Raw genomic sequence first — 22,321 nt, 5'->3', positions numbered from 1 at the left:
TATTTTGTATGGGACACTTTTCGAATGACTATGTCACGTCTGTTCGACGGTGGTATTATACCCGCTCTTGTTCGCTCATGGGATCAAGTAATTTTGTGCATATGTTTTATACGAATTCGTGCATTCGAGAATGTATATAAAATGTGCTTGAAACGAAAACAGCACAAGGGAAAGCATTGTATTTGATCGGACAAGCTTTGTAGCTTGGTCCTTAAACAGTCGATGATGACGTCATTCATAAAAGCGTAGTGCGTTCATAAATCCATCGTGCCAGACTTGGGAAGCGCTACCTTCTGTGTGTAAATGTGTTGTATTTTGATTATGTTGTACATACTTTATTTAAATTGTTACCTCCATTCCATTGAAATCTGATCTTAAAACTATATCTGAGCGATTTGCGCAATTTTTTTTATAAATTTTACGCGAGACGGCTGAAATATAAGCGTTTAAAGCCTAACCACTTTTCGTTACATACCATTTTTGTTGAATTGTGCACCCCATATCGAAAACAAAGACGTCCTACGTCAAAACGAACAATTGTTTATTGGCTAAAGAAATAAACGCTTGCCATTTTGCAATTTTCTTTCCCAAAATTGGAAAATTGAATTAAACCAATTTATGCATTGAGGGACCTAACAAAATAAATTTGGATTTTTGTGCTTCGAATTCATTTCGTCAGTAAATAACAAGGTGGTGCAGTAAGTAGCACGACATAACGAAATGAATTCGAAATACAAAATTTCCAACTTATTTTATGTTGGGTTTTGTGCCCTTGATGCACAAAATTGTTCAATCCAATTTTTCTTTTTTAAGAATTAATATTGCATAATAAACTGCATTTATCTGGTATTAGCATAAGGGAAGAGACGACAAGAGGCTTCTCAAATCAAAATTTGTATTGAATTTGTGCTGATTCATCTTAAGGTTAAGCGATATAACACAAACAAAATAAAATCATTTCGAATGAAGTACACGAGCATAAAACGAATACTACATTACGCTTACTTCACGTCCAAATTTTTCGTGACTTAACTGTAGGTTCCAATAGCATAAACCTTCACGAGAAAATAATTATTTTCGAAGTAACGAAATGAGAAACAAAGGTTTTTTCTAATAAGTTTTAATATCAAAAACTATTCAGCCTGCTAAAATAACTGTACAAAAAATTTAAGAACTGTTTTTGACAAAATAAATATTTGTGAGCATCCCTAACGAATAGTAAATGTTTTAACATCAAACACGCGTGCCATAATTGCATATTACTATCTTATTAACTGATTACAACAGCATAAAGTACTTTATGCTTGTCCGTACATGCTAAAGACTCATGTGATTCGCATTTAAAAATGTTATAACATCCTGACTCCTGCGGTAGAAGACAAAAGGTTAAGTCATCGGGCGACTCTAAGCTTGCTCATGTCACGCTGTTCCACGCATTTCTAAACATTCTTCTTTCATCTCTTTGCTCTTCCTTGAGTACTATGAATATTGAAAAGTACTTCACATCTTCCTGCCCCTTGCTAATTAAATGCAGCATTAACAAAGAAAAATTGACGCACTCTTAGTCGTTATTAAAAAAGGAAAAAGATGTCTTATTTGACCCGTAAAACGAAATGAGTATTATTGAAGTACCATGATGAGATGTAAACTAATTCGTTTCGCCATTAAAAATAAATTGAGCATACCACAATCACTATCGAAAAATAGTTTGACCAGTTTAGACAAAATACTTATTTTTGAGCCACCCTTACAAGTACTGAAGTTTTGGAGGAAATCAGCGAACAGGCTTTACTTTCAAAATGTATAAACCTTCACGACAAAATAATTATTTTCGAAGTGCCCAAATGAGAAACGTTTTTTTAAGTTTTAATGTCAAAAACGATCCAACGCGCTAAAATAATTATGCAAAAAATATGAATCGTTTCAGAGAAAATAAATATTTTTGGACCTCCCTAACGAATAGTAAATGTTTTAACATGAAATACGAATTTAGCGTGCCAATATTACATAATACTATCTTATTTGAACCAATACTAAACATTTTTGATTTTGGTTCACCTTTTGTTCAAAGCTGAACCACTAAGTGATGGCGAGTCTGCATGTTGTATTTCCGAAATATATCCAGAACTTGTCACAGAGTAACCATCTGGTTCATCGCTGATCGCCCTTCGCAAAACCCGTTTTGGTATTCATCTGTAAAGTGTTTAGCAAACTGGCGAAGACTGCTAAACAGAATACGGGATAGTACCTTATATGTAGCATTGCGAATCATTATTCCTCAATAGTATTCTTCATTTTTTGGTTCTTTTTGTGGATAAGGCATATGGGCCGTCCAACCAACACAAATGCATTTCTTTTTCCACCAAGATCATGCCGAACACACAGTGGCTTGCTTCGTACAACCGGTTGCTCACGACTTTTAGAAGTTTGACTGGGATTCCGTTCACCAACTTATGCGTAATACTTTCGGAATAAAGCACTTTCCTCCCCGATCACAAATATGGTAGGAGAAATCCTACGTTGAGTATGTGCCAATTCTCGTTAGTTCAGTATTCCATCAGTAGTTCGTCAGTTCAGAGCCTCTAAATTGGGTATCTAAGTTGCCTCAAGTTATGACATGGGTAATTTAATCACTTCCGATTACGAGAGGAAATCCATTTGAGTCCTTTTAAACCATCGGAAATTGATGATTTATTTGATGGAGAGTATGCCGAATAAAAAACTTATTTCCTACCTATACTATCAACAACAATCAACTTGTCTGTGACAGAAAAAAAATCGTGAGTTGGTCGGATAAACGCGCCAATAGAAATACTCGTAATTATGTATGTATGCAGGAGACATTCCATGTGCAGTTTTTTTGAAAACACCATAGACGGATGAAAGTATCCTTCCAACGTAGAAGTTTTTTTTTTTATGGAAATAGTGTTTTTAAATCTAAATCTTTGAGCTCTTCAGCATGCAGTCACAGTTGCTGCAAATTTATGCTGAAGCTTAATTTGTGCTACTTTAATCATTAGCGATTAGAGCATTATACATTTCATTTCCAGCGCGTGATGTACAACAACCAGAAGCTATCAAACACGTTAGCTTACACTTGTCTAGTGTGAACCGCGAATGGAGTATTACGAAAATGATTATAATCTGAACCTCATGGTTTACAAAAAAACAAATGACCACTGTGTTCGAGATTCGCTTGAACCATCAAAAGCAAGCTCGCGACTGATATATTTTAGAATACGAGGACACACCTTTTCTCAGCATTTTAAATAAAGTTGGCAGCCATAGTTTCATATATTTTCCCGCGGATATGCTGTTATATAAAAACCAAGCGGAGAAAATTTCCGATCTGTAAACACCACCCAATACAAAATATTCAAACAATTCAAAAAACATTGGTCACATAAAATTGCGAATATTTGTTTCTATAACCTCTAGCTCTTTCACCCTTTGGGTCATATGCTAGTCAATGGTTCACCATCCCGAGCAGACTGGCAAATATAGTTCAGCCACAGGTTCTGGGGTTAAAAACATGTCGGTTTCCGGTGCAGTTATTTTCTCGCGATCAACTGTTATCTCTTTTTATTTATTTTTGCCTTTTCCCTCGGTTATTCCACACATGTGTACCGGGAACTGTGAATCCACCAGAAACCTACAAACCAGGCAGCACACGTCACTTCATGTTTGGAATGTTCACTTGAGCAAAGAACGGTATGGGGTTGGATGCGAAAGTTTTTCCTTCGCCTGGAATGTAAATTATGCAAACTTGGAAAGTATACCATTCTTCTTTCCACACTTCGCCCTTTGGTTTGCGCCACACACAAAGGCATTCTGTTTGTGATGCCGGTTGTGAACTTTCGCCACGTCGCTGAATGCAGTTTAAAATGATTATAAAATGTATTTATAAAATATTTATTCCTCTTGGTGCGAAGACCTCCCTGCTAGTGCCACCACGTGAATTATAGCAAAGTTTTTCGGTGTTACGGGGACACTCCGGTGGATTCGCTTTCGCAACATCAGAACAGTGAAGCGGTAATGTTGCCTATTCGCTCGAGACTAACCAAACGTACTGACCATTTATTTTGCATTGTCCTGGCAGATTTATACGTGAATTTATGTTTACGAGTTCGTGTCAGGTGCAAACTGGTCGCTCTATGGAGTAGTAGGTATACAAGTTTAACATCTCACAAGGTTACAGTTCTCGATTGTTCGTGTCCCCTGGATCGTTAACCCGATTGTCATCGAGTTTTTTTCGGAATTTGTACGGATAGGAACCAGTGATTAACATATGATGAGCCATTTACCGATATCTAGAAGGGAAAGATTGAGTAAGAAAGTCCGACAAAGTAAGACAAACCAGGGCCAGTTCTAGGGATAATTCCTTCTAAATATTGTAAAAACTATACACGTAATGTACTTAAGACATGACATAAATACCTAAAATATGTAACTTTTGCCAATTTTTCAAGGGTGCGATTAAAACTGGCTCTCGTTTTTCTTACTCCACTGGGCTTCCTTATCCAGTCTTTCCTGCGAAGAACCTTTGACAGTTGAATGGATTATTGCAAATCTAGCATTATTACAAAATTATTGCAAATCTAGCATCTTAAATAAACTTACTTCGAAAATCATGTATGTATAATGTATGCGGGGATTGTTATTGGATATGACATACAATTTTTTTATTCTCAAAAAATATCAATTCTCTTAATTTGTTTATAATTTTTTGCCTATCTGTTTCTCGTACTCATTTTGGATTGAGATTCATAAATCGGCTTCTAACGGTTCAGTCTTTTCTCTTCGCTCGGCACTTCAGACTCACTCCGGTCATCATTTCGAGGTTTCCTCGGCAAACTCCAAAATCGTTGATTCTTGCCGAAGCGGCGCCCCTCCTCCATAGTCTCCGGCAGCTTTTGATACAGGGTTTCCGGTAGACAAAGCGACGCAACTAGCCCTAGGCAGCCCATCAAACCCATGACAACGAACGGCAGTCGAAGGTCATAGTTGGTTCCCAGAAACACTATATATGGTCCTAAAGTTCCGAACACGTTTGCGATTATGATGCCAAACGACGTTCCCGTCTGTCTCAGCGAGGTGGGGTACAGTTCAAACGATTGCAAATATAGTGTGAAATAGGTGATGCAAACGAAGAACTTGATGATGACTGCGAAAATCGTTGAGTAAAACTCGGTTCCAGTGCGATGAATAATTAAAATTACGGGAATGCACGATAGAGCCACTCCTAGGAAAGCTCCACTGTTGGTGAATCGTCGCCCTAGTCGATCGCTTAGCAGTTGACCGCAGTAGTATGCTGGTAATTCAATGGCACCCTGCCAGAAAAAATTTAAAAATGGATTTCCACCCATTTGCATGCTAAGCAGAAATAACGTGAATGTTGGTACTGTGTTACAGATCCAACCGACCAATAACAGACCGGTCAATTTGGCCATATGAAGTCCACTGAATAGTGACGCTATGCCATACGTTTGTTCGACCTCCTTCTGTGGGACCTGCTGTCGTAGATCATCCTCCGTACACTCAAAACACTTTCCGTTGATACGGGCAATCTTCGTCAACTCACGGATACAATCGCGGTAACGTCCCTGGCTAGCTAACCATCGCGGTGATTCGATGTTATACTCTGGCAAACAGTAAACCATCAAACAAGGAACAGAAGTGATCAGTAGGAACCAAAACCAATCCCGACACCACCAGAGAACCAAGGGTGCCAGGCAAACTCCGACAGTCCAACCGAACAGCTGCCACATGGAGAGAGCCGCGCGGTTTTCATCTTTCGATATCTCCATCGCAATGATCAGCGGCGACTGGAATGCTGTGTTCGAGGAGAAACTCCCTAGAAACGCTAGCGCCGCAAACAGCCAGTAGTGTGGAGCGGAAAACACTGCCAGCGTTCGTCCAATGGTGATTGTGGCAATGCTGATCATGTACACAGGAAGGCGGCCTACCCTTGAGAAGGAATAAATGAGAAAAGAGAAATTTAGTGACTACCTTGTGTTGCGAAAGGTTATGAAATTTGAAAGCTTGATAATAAAAAAAACATGAATCGCCATTCGTATACTGCAAAAGATGAATGAAAAATAATAACTTTCAGGTTAATTCAGGTTTTAACCGAGATATATTAAAACTAAGAAAATACAATTAAGTTTGCTTTTTGTAACAGAGGCAAGATATTAACTCATATGCCGTTAGAAGTAATCGCATCAGGGGCAGGGGAGAGAAAATGGACAAAGTGGAAGGCCGAGTATATTATTAGACTCAGTTCGTCGAGATCGGAAAATGTCGGTATGTGTATGTATGTGTGCGTGTGTTTTTTATAGTAATGTTTAAAAGGCTTGAAAAGTCTGGCCTGCAGTATATTGGCACTGTGTGAAACTATTCGTGGGGAGGGGCTCGTTGTGCTTTCTTCGCACCTTTTTCTACTGCTCTATCTCGGAGCCTCACTTGGTTCATGGAATTGCTCGACCTTTGAGCTTTGATTTGACTCTCGACTCTTCTCTTGCTTCTTGTCTCCACTTATTTCGGTGCCGTTTAGTTCTCGTCCCCGTGAGCCGTTTAGGTTCTGATTCCTTGAGCCATTTAGCTCATGTTTCCGTGAGCCATTTGCTCCCGGCCTTATCACGATCTACTTGGATAGTCGCCGATGGTGAACTCACCCTAGTTCCCCAACGGAGGAATTTCTCCCGAAACCGATACCCGCTTTCTTAAGCCATTTGGCTCCCAGCTTTGTCGAGATCAACTCGGATATTATCCTACTCCAAGTGAGAGTTCTCCGGCAACGGAATTTCTCTCAGTACCGGTGGTTGTTTCGTGAGCCTATTAGCTCCCATTTCTGTTCTAACGGGTAGTCCACGGTGAATTTTTGTTGTTGGACACGGACCACTGCGACTAATATTTAAATCTATTATGGTATACCGTGAATTCCCCGGCGGTAGATTTCTCCCGATATCGATTCTCGTTTTCGTTAGCCATATAGCTACCCGCTTCGTCCCGATCTACTCGATCTAGTCCCTGGCGGTGGACCTAGCCTACTCAACGAGGCAGTAGGTGCTGAGGTTCATCCAACGATTCCGGATGAAGCGTAGCTTCCGGTTTACTGGCATCCCAACGACCCACTGCTAGTTACTCGACACGCGGTCTACTCGGTCCAATTTCCGGCAGTGAATCTAGCACTCATGAGCTACCCGATAGGGCGTTGAGATCGATCCGGCGATTCCTGTGAAGCCTAGTATGCGGTTCACTGGCGCCCCGACGATCCGAACCAGGTGATTTGTCGCGTACTGTTCAACTTCACCATCGGATATCCGATATAGCTCCTCGGTGGCGGAATTTCTCCCGAAACCCGATTTGTGGGTTCACGGCGGCATTCTAGCCAATGGCGCTACTTTGTTGGTCCCTTTGCCACCTCCTCTGCAGCTCGGAGAGTATGCTCGTAACCAGCGACAGATATGCTCGTCGTGGCGCATCTCTTCGACCATATTGGCCGCTGTCACACCAGGCATACTCCTACGGACTTCTTCGAACCTAAGGCATTCTAAGGCCACGTGTTCTCTCGGTGTCTCTTGCACGTCCACACACTCCGGACAAAGAGGTTACGAAGCGCATTCAAACCAATGGTAGTACTTCCGGAAGCATCCGTGCCCGGACAAAAACTGCATCAAATGGAAATTTGAAATGAGTCGGTGAGTCCACTTTCCTTTCTCCGCGTTGTCCCACTCTTGCTGCCACTTTGCTAACGAATCCGCTCGGACCAATCTCCTCGCATTACGTACATTTCTCCGTTGGTAGCATACCATGTACTCAACCTGAATGATGCAGATGGGAATCATCCCGGCAATTACGCATACCGCCTCCGATGATATCGTTCTGCACGCACTCGCGACACGAACAGCCATTAGGCGAAACGTGCTTGTCAACTTCGTCCGGTTCCGCTTTGAGTTCAGCGCAGCAGCCCAGGTCGGTCGCCGTACCTCAGTATTGCGGATGAGACACCTGCCAGGAGACGTCTCATGCTGCCTCTTATTCCTCCTTTATTCGGCATGATCCTTGATAATTCGTTAGTTGTCCTCGCAGCCTTCTCACATACATAGTCGACATGACTGTTGTTATTTAACCGATCGTTTACCATCATACCCAGATTCTTCAGCGTACGCATCGATGGAATGGATTGTCCCCCGACGCTGAACACGACACGCTGGTTTTTTGCGGTTGCTAACCAGCACTACCACTGTGTTGTGGTGAGCTAGCTGCAATTTGACGTCATCCATCCAGGTTTCCACGATGCCTATTGTCTCTGCCGTCAAGATCTCCACCTCCTCAAAGGTCTCTTCGGTCATCGTCATCATCTGCAAAGCCCACGGTCTCAACCCCCTGAGCAGTTCCAGTGTTCCCATTTCGCTGTACATTATATTCCAGAGCATTGGGTCGACTGTGGAGCCCTGAGGTACTCTCTCCATGACCCTAATAGACCTCTACCCCATGTTCGTTTCATATACCAATACTCGGCTCTGGTAGAAATTTTTCATAGCCTTGCACAGATAGCCCGGAACCCGCATTCTGTGAGAGCGCTTCGGCGAACGCGTTCTTCACGTCTATCGTTACCACGTCGCAGTAGCGATTACCCCTTCTCTTTTGCTTCGATGGTTTTTCCGCGCTCGCGGTGACTGTGCGGATGGTGTCCACCGTCGATATTCCTTTCCGAAACCCGAATTGCCTCTGCGATGGTCCGTTCTCACTTTCAGCGTAGGTCATCAGCCTGTTGAGGATGACCATTTCCAAAAGTTTACCAAGAGTATCCAGCAGGTATATAGGCCGATACCATGCTGAATCTCCTGATGGTTTCTCTGATTTTGCCAGCAACACCAGCTTCTGTACCTTCCATCTATCCGGGAAGTAGCTATCGCCCAGGTATTTCTGTACAACTAGCATGAACATGCAGGGCCGCCGAGAGCCGCGTCGGGCCCCAAGGCTTGTATTACTACCGGGCCCTTTTAAAACTAAGTCCTCTAGTTCAGTAGGAGTTAGTACCTCTTCAGCCATGGGAAACTCGTGAGTCCCTGGTTTCTATTAGTCACCGATTGACTCATATTGCCACATCCACAGTAGGGTACCGCAAAAAATTTTTTTTTTGAATTCTCAAAGGCCCCCCCTTTCATATTGTGACAAATGTCAAAGTAAGCTCAGATGCCAAATTTCACATCATTTGGACAATTCCAGACTCCCGCCCACTTCGCTTGAAATTTTTGAAATTGGTACTATGGGAAAATATGGAGTAAAAATATATTAAATGCTATAACTTTTGAAGTAGCAATCGAAAAATTACAGTTTATACCTCTTTTTAAAGGAAATAACCTTAGAATTTGAATGAAGTTTCTAGAAAAAATAAGGTAAAGTGGGGTACTGGGCCGTTTTGGCCCAAAATCCCTTATCTTGAATATTTTTTCTGCTCCGTAATGCTAATCATACATATTTTGCAGTTTTTGTAATGTGAAAAAATCTCAGAAATCGAACGGAACCTTTTTGACCTTTGTCCGAATACTAGAAGTTGGGGTTATAGGGCATTTTGTCATTCATATTAAATTTTATAATTTTCTCGTGCATCTTCACTCAATTTTAATAAATTGTACCTTGTTGAACGTGGAAAATCTTTAGGAATAAAATAAAAATAGATTCATTTTCGGTAAAATTCAGAAACATCACATTATCTGACATATAGTCTCGACTTCACATTTTTATCAAAAAATCGCACATATTAACTCTATTTAACAACAAAATTTTTATTTCATTTACTACTTTTAGTATAAAATACACTTAGAGATCACATGAGAAAAGTTTCATTCCTGGAAAAATAGGGGAAGTTGAGGTATTAGGAATTTAATGGAAAAAATGTGATTTGTACAGTTAATGTCAAAAAATTTGATGCCTCTGAATTTTACCGCTAACGAATCTATTTTTATTGTATTCTTTAGAATTTTCTACGTTCAATAAGTTACATTTTATGAAAATTGATTGAAGAATAATAGACATATATGCACGAAAAAATGATAAAATTTGTTATGAATGACAAAAGGCCCTTTAACCCCAACTTCTCGTATTCGGACAAAGATCAAAAAGGTTCCGTTCGATTTCTGAGATTTTTTTACATTAAAAAACTGCAAAATATGTATGATTTGCATCACGAAGCAGAAAAATATTCAAAATAGGGGATTTTGGGGCCAAAATGGCCCAGTACCCTACTTTCCCTTATTTTTCTAGAAACAGAAATATCTCTATTCAAATACTAAAGTTATTTCCTTTAAAGAGAGGTATGAATTGTAATTTTCCGATTGCTGCTTCAAAAGTTATAGCATTTAATATATTTTTCCTCCATATTTTCCCATAGTACAAATTTCAAAAATTTCAAGCGAAGTGGGAGGGAGTCTAGAATTGTCCAAATGATGTGAAATTTGGCATCTGAGCTTTGACATTTGTCACAATATGAGGGGGCCTTTGAGAATTCAAAAAAAAAATTCGATGCCCTAATCCACAGATAGCGTGCCCGACAAATGAATTTCGACAGCTTTCTTATTCCGTGGTATCCAAATCGGGTAAAATTGCCAAAGCTACGAGTTTTTCAATTTACGTATACTCAGGAATCAGTAGCGTCTAGTTCAAATGGTACGTTCCCCATGTTGATTGGAGATTTGTGCCTTGCAATGAATCGTCTTTCATGATTTCCCTGATGATAAGGATTGGGGAAGTGGTTAGGTTAGGGGTAAGGAATATACCCAAGAGACCACGAACCATTATTTAATGGCACACTTAGTGTCGGAAAAGGCGAAATAGTGTGCCAGAATAGAGCTAGTTCAGAAGCACCTTAGTGGCTGTCAACAATGTTAACATAGATACGTGTTTTTTAAAAGTAACTCTTTTCTTCTTTATCGACACAACAAAAGAAAAAAATTACTTTCGATAACGTACCCACCCTTTCTCGCTTCTTTTGTATCACATGCCGACTGTTTGAAAGGCAATAAATTGACGATTTAGTGCCTTTAGAAATGGGATTCGATCGCTGGCGAAAACCTCATCTCAATTTGGTATACGCGTTTGATCACTGATCTGTAAAAAGATTCGCATGTGTACTTGGTTTAATGCTAACTCTACCTAGATGTTTGGTTGAAATTACGCAAACATCTAGTGTGGCTTATATTTGCAATTGTATTTTTTCGAAAAATCGTGCAGAATTTGCATTTTGATTTTAGGTTTATTGCATCATCATTTATTACACGAAGACATACGAGTTTAGTTTAGGTGACGCATACGTATATTTGTTATCGTTCGGTGTCTCGAAGCAGTATAAGAAGATTCTATATTTGCATTTAGAGTTTTCTATCAAAGCTTCATAGCATTTACCTTCAAAAGCTTTTTAGCACTATGTCTATGTTTTGTATGTCGATATAGTGCTAGATTTAATGCTTTACATTTTAGGTGCATGGAAGCATTAAAAGTACTTGTATACAGCTAGTTAGCAATGGAATCGCTAACTTATAGCTTATCTAGAGTTTTAAATTAGTGCTTATGGTTACTTGGGTAACAACACAAAACAATTAAAACAGAGTAATACTGGTTATGCAATAATTCTACAAAAAGGCACTACACCACGGTAAACTTTGTGCAAAATCAGCTAAGAAAAGCCCACGTACTATAACCCTAAACAGCACACCGTTATCTTATGCCAAACCACAAACGGTTATAAAACAAGTACACCTACGAGTCTGACAGGAACAAATATTCACTCAAATTGGTATGCAGCACAACACCTCTCACATGACGCTGATGGTTTGCGGATCTACTATCAGAACGCGAGAGGGCTTAAGACGAAAATTGATGACGTGTATTTAGCTGCTGTGGACGGTGACTACGATGTTTGCGTCTTCACCGAAACATGGCTTGATGCGAGGATAACATCGGTGCAGCTTTTCGGCGATGCTTACACCGTGTACCGTGCGGACCGAAATAGTGGCAACAGTATTCGCGGTCGTGGAGGAGGAGTTTTGATTGCTGTTTCCACCGCATTTGCCTCATGTGAGATTGATGTAGGTAGTTTAACCAGTGTTGAGGCTGTTTGGGTTAGAATTACAACTCCATCGAGGAATTTTTATATTGGTGCTGTCTATATTCCTCCTGAAAAGCGACTCGACTGCAATGTCATGCAACTTCACATTGATGCTGTGAATAACGCTTCTTCACAAGCTGGCGCGGATGGCGTGATGATTTTCCTTGGTGATTTCAATCAGCCAGGGCTCATTTGGGTGCCGTCACGACACGGATACGCTTACCCTGACCCGATTGCTTCGACAACCAACATCGCCAGTCGTATGCTACTGGACGGATTTGCTTTCAACGGATTAAGTCAAGTAAGCATGATTCCCAATCACCAGTCACGCTTTCTGGATCTCGTCTTTGTTAGTGAGACTATTATACCTGTATGTTCCGTCAATGAAGCATCCAGCGTGATTGTTCCACTTGACAACTTTCATCCAGCGCTTGAAATCTCAATTGGCACTATTCGCTCTGTTCAGTATGTAGAAACTGTTTCTGTCGACCGTCTCAACTTTCGCAAAACTGATTTTGTAAAGCTACGCAGTTCTCTGTCGCAAATTAATTGGAGTGTACTGTATGCCCAAAGGAGTGTTAATGCTGCAGTTGCCCTCTACAAGCGACTACTACTGAACTGCGTTGAGACCTCAGTGCCTAAATGTCAGCCTCCTAGCAAGCCGCCCTGGTCAAACAGCACTCTTCGAAAGCTAAAACGCACTCGAGCAAAAACTCTACGTGCGTACATAAATCGACGGTGTCCTCTTTCTAAGCGCATGTTCACTTGCGAAAAGAAACTGGACTTCCATCAAGGATGCTTTACGACGGCGAAGAAGCTACGACAACTGTGGCGAAATGTACGCTGTTTGCCAGATTCTTCTCAAGTGTTTTTTCAGCTAACTCGCCAACCGCAATCGAACTCGAAAATGCTACTCGTGTCGTTCCTGCTTGTGCTGTTGATATGGATGTGTTTACTGTCTCCGAACAAATGGTTATATCTGCAATTCGGAAAACCAAGTCATCTTATGCACCCGGCCTCAGTGCTATACCTTCAACTGTATTGAAAAAATGTTCGGACTTACTTGTAACACTACTTGCACATATTTTTAACCTATCGTTTCATTTGCAAACGTTTCCTGAGGATTGGAAACGCTCAGTAATGTTCCCGGTATTCAAGAAGGGTGACAGATGCAACATGGAGAGCTATCGCGGAGTCACTTCGCTTGGAGTCGAATCTAAAGTATTTGAATCAATCATCAACGAAGCGTTATTTTCTGCTTGTCGACACTACATCAGTACATCCCAGCACGGATTTTTCCCCGGACGTTCAGTCGAGACGAATCTCGTCTGCTTCACGTCATTTTGCACGGAACAATCGTCTAAGAAATTGCAGGTGGATACTATCTACACTGATCTAAAAGCAGCTTTTGATAGAGTTAATCATGAGATACTGATAACAAAGCTTGATAAGCTAGGGTGTTCTACTAGATTCTGCCATTGGCTTCGATCCTACCTTGTACACCGTGAAGTCGTTGTTGAAATTGGCGATATTGTTTCAGAATCCTTTATCAACACTTCCGGAGTTCCTCAAGGTAGTACGCTGGGTCCACTGCTTTTTTCACTGTTCGTGAATGATGCAGTTTTCGTTCTAAGGCGTGGAGGAAAGCTGTTTTTTGCCGACGACTTAAAATTTTTTCTTGTTATACGAAATGAAGCCGATTTCCGTGAGCTACAGCATCTTATCGACACCTTTTATAGCTGGTGTGTAAGAAACATGATGGTCCTTAGTGTTGCAAAATGTTTTGTCATCAGCTATTTTCGAACGAGAAATATGCTTACCTTCAACTATAACATCGCAGGAACTCAGCTGCAACGCGTTGACCACGTAAAGGATCTAGGAGTCATTTTTGATGAAAAGCTAACGTATACTCATCACGTCTCTGCGTCCATCGACAAAGCCAATCGATTACTGGGATTTATTTTCAAAATTTCCAGTGAATTTCGGGATCCTCTGTGTTTCAAGGCTCTTTATTGCTCATTGGTGCGCCCGCAGTTGGAATTTGCAAACGTCGTTTGGTGCCCCTATCAAGCAACGTGGAGCCTTAGGATCGAAGCAGTCCAGCGTAAATTCATACGATATGCGTTACGTGGATTGCCGTGGAACGATCCGTTAAACCTGCCACCGTACGAGGACCGTTGTCGTCTTCTAGGACTTAATACTTTAACGCATCGGAGACATGCAGCGCAGGCTACTTTCGTGTCAAAGATTCTGCTGGCTGAATATGATGATCCGGAGCTACTAGCGCAAATCAGCCTCTACGCGCCTACCCGTTCTCTTCGCCCACTAGCCCTGCTGCATTCTGAAATGCGCAGCACTAACTACGCTGCCAATAGTCCGATTTTAGCAATGAGTCGTCGCTTCAACGAGTTTGCTGAAATTTTCGACTTCGTCGTGAATTCTTCGCAGTTTCGTCGTCGTGTATTGTCACTAGTTTAATTGTGTTTAGTTTAACTTAGTTTAGTTTAGTTCATTTATACAAATTGTCAGTTGGACTTTTTTATACAAATACAAATACAAATACAAATACAAATACAACAACAATCACACCCAGTGACTCCAAGCCAACAACCGGCATCACCAGCAAAGAAGCTAACGTAGAAGAGGACGGATGCGTTTTCGCATTTCTGTTTGACGCTCTATTGATTTCTTCAAAAATACTTTGAATTGGCTTCTCAATTTTTGTAGTATATTCCGTCGATTCAAGCAATAAACGTATTTTAAACTTGTACACAAAGTAGAGAACTCCTTTAAGAACCTTTGGTTTAACAAATGTCAACTATCAAATAAAGTTTTCATTTTTTTACGCTTTCAGCATCTAACAATTTAATAGGGCGAATAATTACAAAGAAATTACTATTGCTATTTTTTTGCTCTTCTATGAATACCGGACGTGTTCGCCCATCTTCCGAGTAAAAACACAGGCCCCCAAATACGACCCGGGCCCCAGGGCAATTGCCCTGGCTGCCTCCCCCTCTTATCGAGCCTGTGAACATGTCCGGAAACGACAGGATCGCGGTCTTTATTGTCACGTTGGAGATCCCATCCGGACCGGAAGCTTTCTTCGTTTTTAGCCATTTTGCCACTATAAAGAGTTCGTCGGTGGAGACTCGATTGTCACCAGCATTTCCACCGTCTGCATCGACGTACAGTGTAGGCTGCCATGCGGTTGGGTTGTGCTTCGGGAAAAGACCCTCCACGATAATTTATGTGCGTGTATGTGTGTGTATGTGGAAAAAATGTCACCCCTGTTTCTCAGAGATGACTGAGCCGATTCGCACAAACTTACTCTCAAATGAAAGGTACGACCTTCCAATCGACTGCTATTGCTTTTTTATTAATTGGACTTCCGGTTCCGGAGTTACGGGTTGAAGAGTACGGTCACATAGCAAATTCCCATAGAAACTGGTACCACAGTGATATCAAAATAATGCAAAACTTATTAAAATGAATGCAAAATTACTTAGATTAGCCATTCTAGATCAATAATGACTAACCAAATTCTGCTTTGATTTTTAATCTTAAAAAAAACAATTTGCAAAAATTTTATGTGGAGTTGGGACGAGAAGTCTACCGCAAACCTACAACACGGAAGTATAATACATCTGTGAGCTCTTCATTTCTCCAAGCCCTTCGATTTCCTGCTTTGATTAATGACAGGACAAACTGCTACTATACTACCCAAACGTTGGCGGTTCAACCGTTGAGAAATATCACCTTGCAGTATCCGATAACAGTTCGTCGAAGCGTGGATAGACGATGACACGCATTCCAGTTAGGTGTTCTGTACTAGATATAAGGTTTTTCGTTGCGAACTGAAGGTGGTGTATTAAATGGAAGCAATTAATCGCAGCCTGAAGACACGAGTCGTCGAGAAGATTTACTGCGATTACCTCGACCAGTTCTGTACAATAATCGAGTTTGGTAACTGTAAGCAGTAACCGTGACCCGACCGAACCAGTGACACGGAATATGCTGACGTACACTGCAGCACATTTTTTACTATCCTCGCAGATGCTAAACCGCTTGATGAGATCATCGTACTAGGAGATTAAAATCGTCCTCTCATTTCGTAGAAATCTTCCCGGATTCCGATCACTCCGTTCCTCACTCAAGAGCGGCAAGGCTCCTTGACAGTTACCGCTCAGTCACGTTACTACAAATTAATTCTATTTCCAACGAGAATAACCGCCACCTTGATGTTTGTTTTGTCAGCGATCAGGTTTCTGCTACATCAGTAGTGAGCAGAGTTAAAAATAATCGAAGCTCTTTTTTAACGGCTGAAAATGAACCTGATGTGACTCACGGTGAATAGAAAAAATATTCATTCAAATATCCATGTTATTCATTCAGTTGAATATCGTACAATATATTCATTTCACTAATTATCTAGGAAAATGTTTTCAAATGCCGGTAAAGCATATGAAACAACAATCATCATCGCTTACATTGCGCCAGAGCCTACTTTGATGCATTTGATTCGTTGCTGCATGGTCGCTTCGTGCAATAATCGGAGACGAATGAAAACCTGCATGGATGAATGGGCGGCTTGTTCGTTTGACATTTTCAGCTGCGTCACTGAATATTGAAAGTGAATGCGGCTGAATATGATCAATTTTCATTCAATGAATTTGAATATTTTTAACTCTGGTAGTGAGGGCTCTCGTTTCTCCATTGATCGCCACGATCGATCGCACCCTAGCGCACAATGTGTCTCCGGTCATCGTCTTATATAACTTCCTCGTCCTCGTCTTCGTCTTATACGACATCCACAAAGCTGTTCACCGTAATATCGCATACCTTTTCTCCACTCTCGATAGGCTAAATATGCTGGACCCCGAAGAGCAGTTCAAACAATTTCCAACGTCCCGAAAAAAGTTCGTCATCAATAAACCGGCCCTACTTGGCAAACGAGCACGATGCGACGGCTGAAGTCTATTAAGAGCGCTGCTCTGCGGAGGTTTACCAAGTATCGTACAATCTAACTTAGAAACTATTACGTCAGTCTCAACCCTGCTTATAAATGATCTAGTCAAGATTGTTTCTTTCGATATCAGCAAAACAGTCAGCGTAATCTCAAGTCACACCCTAAATGTTTCTGGAAATATGTGAATGAGCAGCGCTGCTCTGCGGAGGTTTACCAAGTATCGTACAATCTAACTTAGAAACTATTACGTCAGTCTCAACCCTGCTTATAAATGATCTAGTCAAGATTGTTTCTTTCGATATCAGCAAAACAGTCAGCGTAATCTCAAGTCACACCCTAAATGTTTCTGGAAATATGTGAATGAGCAGCGGACTGCCGTTGTCTATGATTCTTAATGCCAGCACAGCTACCACTTCCCAAAATATGTGCAGACTTTTTTTCGGAGCAATTCGCGAATGTGTACACCGATTAGCCCTTAAAAGTTTACCAAATTGAACTCGCTGATGGTCCAGTTCTGTCCGTGAGCCATACTCTGAGCGCTATCGATGTCAATGAAACGATGACTACCAAAGCTTGTTCGGCGTTTAAATCGTCTTTCAATACGGCACGACTTCCCTTCAGTACTTTTGAAGGGGTATTTCGACGTTTAGTGACACCGCTTCTTCACGTCTTTAGATCATCTGTTGCCAGAGTCATTTTCTATCCTGCTGGAAGTCCGCGAACAGAGTCCCAGCCCAGAATAAGAGAAATATGCGAGACGTCAATAATTACCGTGGAATTATTTGATTGAATGCTGTCTCAAAGTTGTTCGAGTTGGTGATTATGGAACGTCATCAGGCTCACTAGAAGCAGAACCCAATTGACGATGAACATTACTTCACGTCTGTGCGTTCAATAGCGACTAACCTGCTATGCCTAACATCATACATAACAGAGAGTGTCGAATGACGCGCTCAGACCGATGTTATCTACACAGACCTATCTGCCGCTTTTGACAAAGTGAACCACGATATAACAGTCGCAAAAAAATGGAAAGATTTGGAATCAACGCTAGTTTGTTGCAGTTGTTTTGACTCTACCTTACAGATCTATAAATAGTGGTTGTCATTGTGGATAGTCAGGTATCAACATTTATTTCTTCGCTAGGAGTACTCCAGGGAAGTCACTTAAGACCGCTGATGCTTCTGTTTTTCTTCAATGACGTCTGTCTAGTTCTGAAAATACCACGTCTATTCTTCGCAGGCGATCTTAAGACGTTTCTTCCCATCTGCTCTACTTAAGGTTGTAGATTACTGCAACAACCGTTTGAAACATTCGCTGATTGGTGAGGAGTGATATAAGAATCGCAACTTACGTTTAGACAACACGTCTCCTATATAGTTAGCAAAGGATCTCGAATGCTGGGATGCATCTTCAAGATAGCAAAAATATTTACGGATATTCATTGTCTCAAATAGCTGTGGCGCTCCTTGTCGCGACCAATCCTAGAGTATTGCTGTGAACTTTGGAGCCCAAACCATAACAACTGTGTTGAGAGAATTGAGTCCGTGCTGTCGCATTCCTTGCGAAATATTTTCTCGTTTCAACTGCTGGCCAAAGCGTCTTAATCCGCCAACGGTTGGTGGATTCAGACGCTTTGGCCAGCAGTTGAAACGAGAAAATATTTCGCAAGGAATGCGACACGTGCAACGATGCTTTTAACGTTTTGCGCTTCGTAGGTTGTCGTCCCATCCGTCTGCCTACTTACGAAAACCGGTTCCAACTAATTCATTTCGAAGCCCTGCTTGTTCGAAAGGATTCAGCAAGAGCTTTGTTCGTTTTTGGTACTATTCGAGGTCATCTGTATTGCCCAGCTATCTTGGAACAGATTAACATAAATGTCGCCCCTCGAAGAACGGATTACAACCTTATGCTCCGATTACTATTTCGATGCACTAATTATAGTATGCATGGCGCCATAACTGGCCTACAAAGCATCTTCAACCGAGTCGCATCAGTTTTCGACTTTAATTTGTCTCGCCAAGCTCTGCAGCTACGATTTTCCATAACCTTCAACGGACCCATTAACTTCCGCTGATTCTTTCATTATCTGTTGGATCGTTCTTTTCTCACTTTATTATTATTATTATTTGAACGAAAATTTATAACGATTTGACTTTAAGTAATAAGCTAAGAATTAGTACATTATTGGGGTTTTGCATTTCCTGTTTTAAGAATATGAGACAAATATAAATACAAAGCAGAATGTAATGAACACCGCCGCGCAGATACACACAGTAACAGTAATATAATGCAACACTAGCTAGGTCAATCATTTGCAACCGCAAGTTTTTACACACATCCATGCACATTAATAGTTAGTATCATATATTCAATATTGATTAGTAGTTCTTTAATTGGTGCTATTTGGATCTTTGGTCCGAAAGTAATTTTCTGAGCCGATCTTGAAATGAGTATTCTATAATAAGACTAGGTTACTGGCTTCTAAAAGTGATCAGTAATCAGTGTTCATAAACACGTTCTAAAAGTTATGAATATATTAGTTCTTTCCATCAGATTATATATTCTTGTAAGATGTCTTTTGCTCAAAGAACAGGTACGAGTTGCAGTTGTAAGCGAGACTGCAGTTAAGACGCTATGATTATTCAAAATGTAATTCCTTCCCCATCTAAATTCATAATTAACGGAATGAAAAAGGCAAATTTGTTGAAAAAAAAAACTAAACCCCATGTAAAATATCAAGTATACCACCACGAAACCAGTGACAGATATTTACAATCAACATACAGCAACACAATGAATGATAGTTCTACGAGATATTACTGATAATAGATGAGTTCACATACCGATCACCAAGCTGTCCTAGCACAAATGTCCCACCAACTTCGGCAACACGCACGAATGCAAAAATGTTTGTGGCATGCAGCTCTTTATCACAAACCCAGTTTTGCTCTGTAATTGGAATCCGGTCAAAATATTGCCGATCAAACTCGTATCCGTGGATGCATTCTGTGGTTTGATTTTCACGGAACAGCAATCTGTCCGCACCGATACCGACCGGATACACTGAGAGATTATACATACGGCATGCACTATAACCGAGCTCCCCGCGGCTGTTAAGTTCTCTGAAAATAACATTCATAATTCAACTAGTGAAACATTATTTAACATGGTATACTGAACTGCAACCAACCTGGGAAGAGTTAAATTCTTCCATTCTTCTTCCGATGCCACTCCGTACAGCTCCCTCCCAGGAACGACGCAATTATGCTCCGGTACCGTCAATATAATAAGAATGTTCACCACAGTCATGGACACAAACATCACCGCCGTGACATTGAAGAAAATATTATACCGCTTCTGGAAAGGTCCATCATCGCCCACGGTTTCCATGATCCGATCAAAGGCAGCATCGTTGTCAGGCGTACCCATCTTGCGCTGGTCGCGTTGCTCAACTGAAATTCGATTAGCTTGCGTTTTATCATATTCTGCCCCACTTACGAACAGCTAGCTACTTACTGATTCAATTGAAACGCAGCGATTTCAACAAAAGAATCGTTTTATCGCTTCGTTCCTAAATTGTTATCACTGCTCACCAAGCCTTATCACTAACACTTTGAGCTTCGAGTAGTTAATCGTGCCCTTACCGACTCTAGAACTGAGCCTCATCATTTAATTGCACTCGTCAGCGATTTGATGACAAACATGAATGAAGGTCCAACAAATGAATGAGAATGTTTAGATATAGGTACCATTTGACATACACTAAGCCGTAGCGCTCGTAGCACGCAAACAGCCAGCAGTGAAAAGATGATCTCACGAGATCTCACGTTATATAATCCGTTCGTGCACGTTGAAGACAGCATGTGTAGAAGATCTGTTTGGTGGGGTAGCTTCAGTGCTGTCGGAATCGACTGTATTGTACTCCACACATCTGCGAAAGAGAGTTGAATGATTTTTCGGACCAAGTAGCCAGGGTAACTGTGCTCTAAATCATCTTAGCTTCTGTATTCATCTCACCCATATTTGAATGCATTAGTTCGAGTAGTATCTGCTGTATCTATACAACGCATTAGGTCAAACCCATATTAAATTTACAAAAGGGCGAATAAGATTTGTAAACAAACTTTTATTTTGATGGTTTCTCTAAATTTACTATAACTTCAACGCAGAAAACAATTGAAATTACTTCTACGAAGGGTAAAAATTTACATTAACGCATATTTTTCATGAAATTCCACTCTGCAGCAGACTAATGAGCGAAATAAGTTTGTTTACAAAAAACAGTTTCGCCCTTTTGACGAATTAATATTGAAATGATAGGATGAATAAGAGTGCGTTGTACTCGACTTTTTGTGTCGCTCACGCGAGTATTACACATCCAAACCAGATTTTTATGTTACTGCTCCTTTGGAACGAAGCAATGATACTGATTCCTATTTCAGCGCAATCCAATCACTGTAAGCCGAGTTACAATCGAAATAGTGTGACATCCTGACTAATGTGGTGAATAAGGGCTCGTTTACCTTATTTACTGAAACGATTCGTTTTGTTTCCAATTTAAACTTTCTTTTATCTATTTTATCAATTTCAATTCAAAGGTATCAATGGAACAATGACTAAATTCCCAGAGCCCTATCTGTTCCTCCATTCAAGAAAAATATCAATTAAGCGGGAGGGTAAGGTGCGTCGTAGACCGATAATTTTTCAATGCTGCCAATTTTTAAAAAACTTTAGCGTGTCATTAAAAACATGGCAACGACCGTTTTTATAGTACGCCGCATGTGAGATAATGACAAATTCTATGTGCAAGAACAAATTCAAGTTGAATTCTTCATTAATTGTGCACGTTCTAATAGCTAACATAAAATTATCTTCACGAAATATCTGCTAATTCTCCTCATTCAGATAATGAACCGAAACAGGACACAATGCGCGTTAGCCAAGTCGCAATTACCGCCTCATATATCGTTATTTACCCGCAAATATATTAAACATTGCACTGATACATACTTTATTTTGGCGGGAGAATCATTGTAAAAGCACTCTTTAAGAGCTAGTGTTATAATGGGTTAAGATATACGGTTATACGGTGGTACATATTATCGCCATGCATTTTAAGATACACTCACAATAAAAACAATCTTTCTGCATCCAGCACACAGGAAAGAATCAGCAGTGCAGCCGAGTTAAAACCTAAACTCGAATATATATTGTAATTTTTTCACATCTGCATAATTTTC

General features: G+C 40.7%; 1 protein-coding gene across 1 annotated transcript; it reads right to left on the bottom strand.

The window, feature by feature from the left end:
• Window positions 1-1,146: 1,146 nt before the first annotated feature.
• On the bottom strand, window positions 1,147-20,833 carry LOC131677720 (solute carrier family 22 member 21). Its single transcript, XM_058957722.1, has 4 exons — window positions 20,598-20,833; window positions 20,272-20,533; window positions 19,925-20,203; window positions 1,147-5,967 (listed from the first exon to the last, which is right to left on the bottom strand). Exons 2-4 carry the CDS (start codon window positions 20,508-20,510, stop codon window positions 4,779-4,781), a joined length of 1,707 nt encoding a protein of 568 aa, XP_058813705.1. The 5' UTR covers window positions 20,511-20,533; window positions 20,598-20,833; the 3' UTR covers window positions 1,147-4,778.
• Window positions 20,834-22,321: the final 1,488 nt, after the last annotated feature.

Source organism: Topomyia yanbarensis, chromosome 1 (assembly GCF_030247195.1).
Source record: "Topomyia yanbarensis strain Yona2022 chromosome 1, ASM3024719v1, whole genome shotgun sequence".
NCBI lineage: Eukaryota > Metazoa > Arthropoda > Insecta > Diptera > Culicidae > Topomyia > Topomyia yanbarensis.
Note: the sequence above shows the minus strand (reverse complement) of the source record. Positions and strands in the feature narration are given on the sequence as shown.

Bases quoted from the DNA above. Each gene is read 5' to 3' on its own strand.
- LOC131677720 (XM_058957722.1), bottom strand. From the start codon at position 20,510: ATGGGTACGCCTGACAACGATGCTGCCTTTGATCGGATCATGGAAACC. The intron at 20,204-20,271 runs GTTGGTTGCAGT...TGTTATTTTCAG, and splicing joins AAGAATTTAACTCTTCCCAG to AGAACTTAACAGCCGCGGGG. The intron at 5,968-19,924 runs GTATGTGAACTC...TTCCTTCTCAAG, and splicing joins CTAGGACAGCTTGGTGATCG to GGTAGGCCGCCTTCCTGTGT.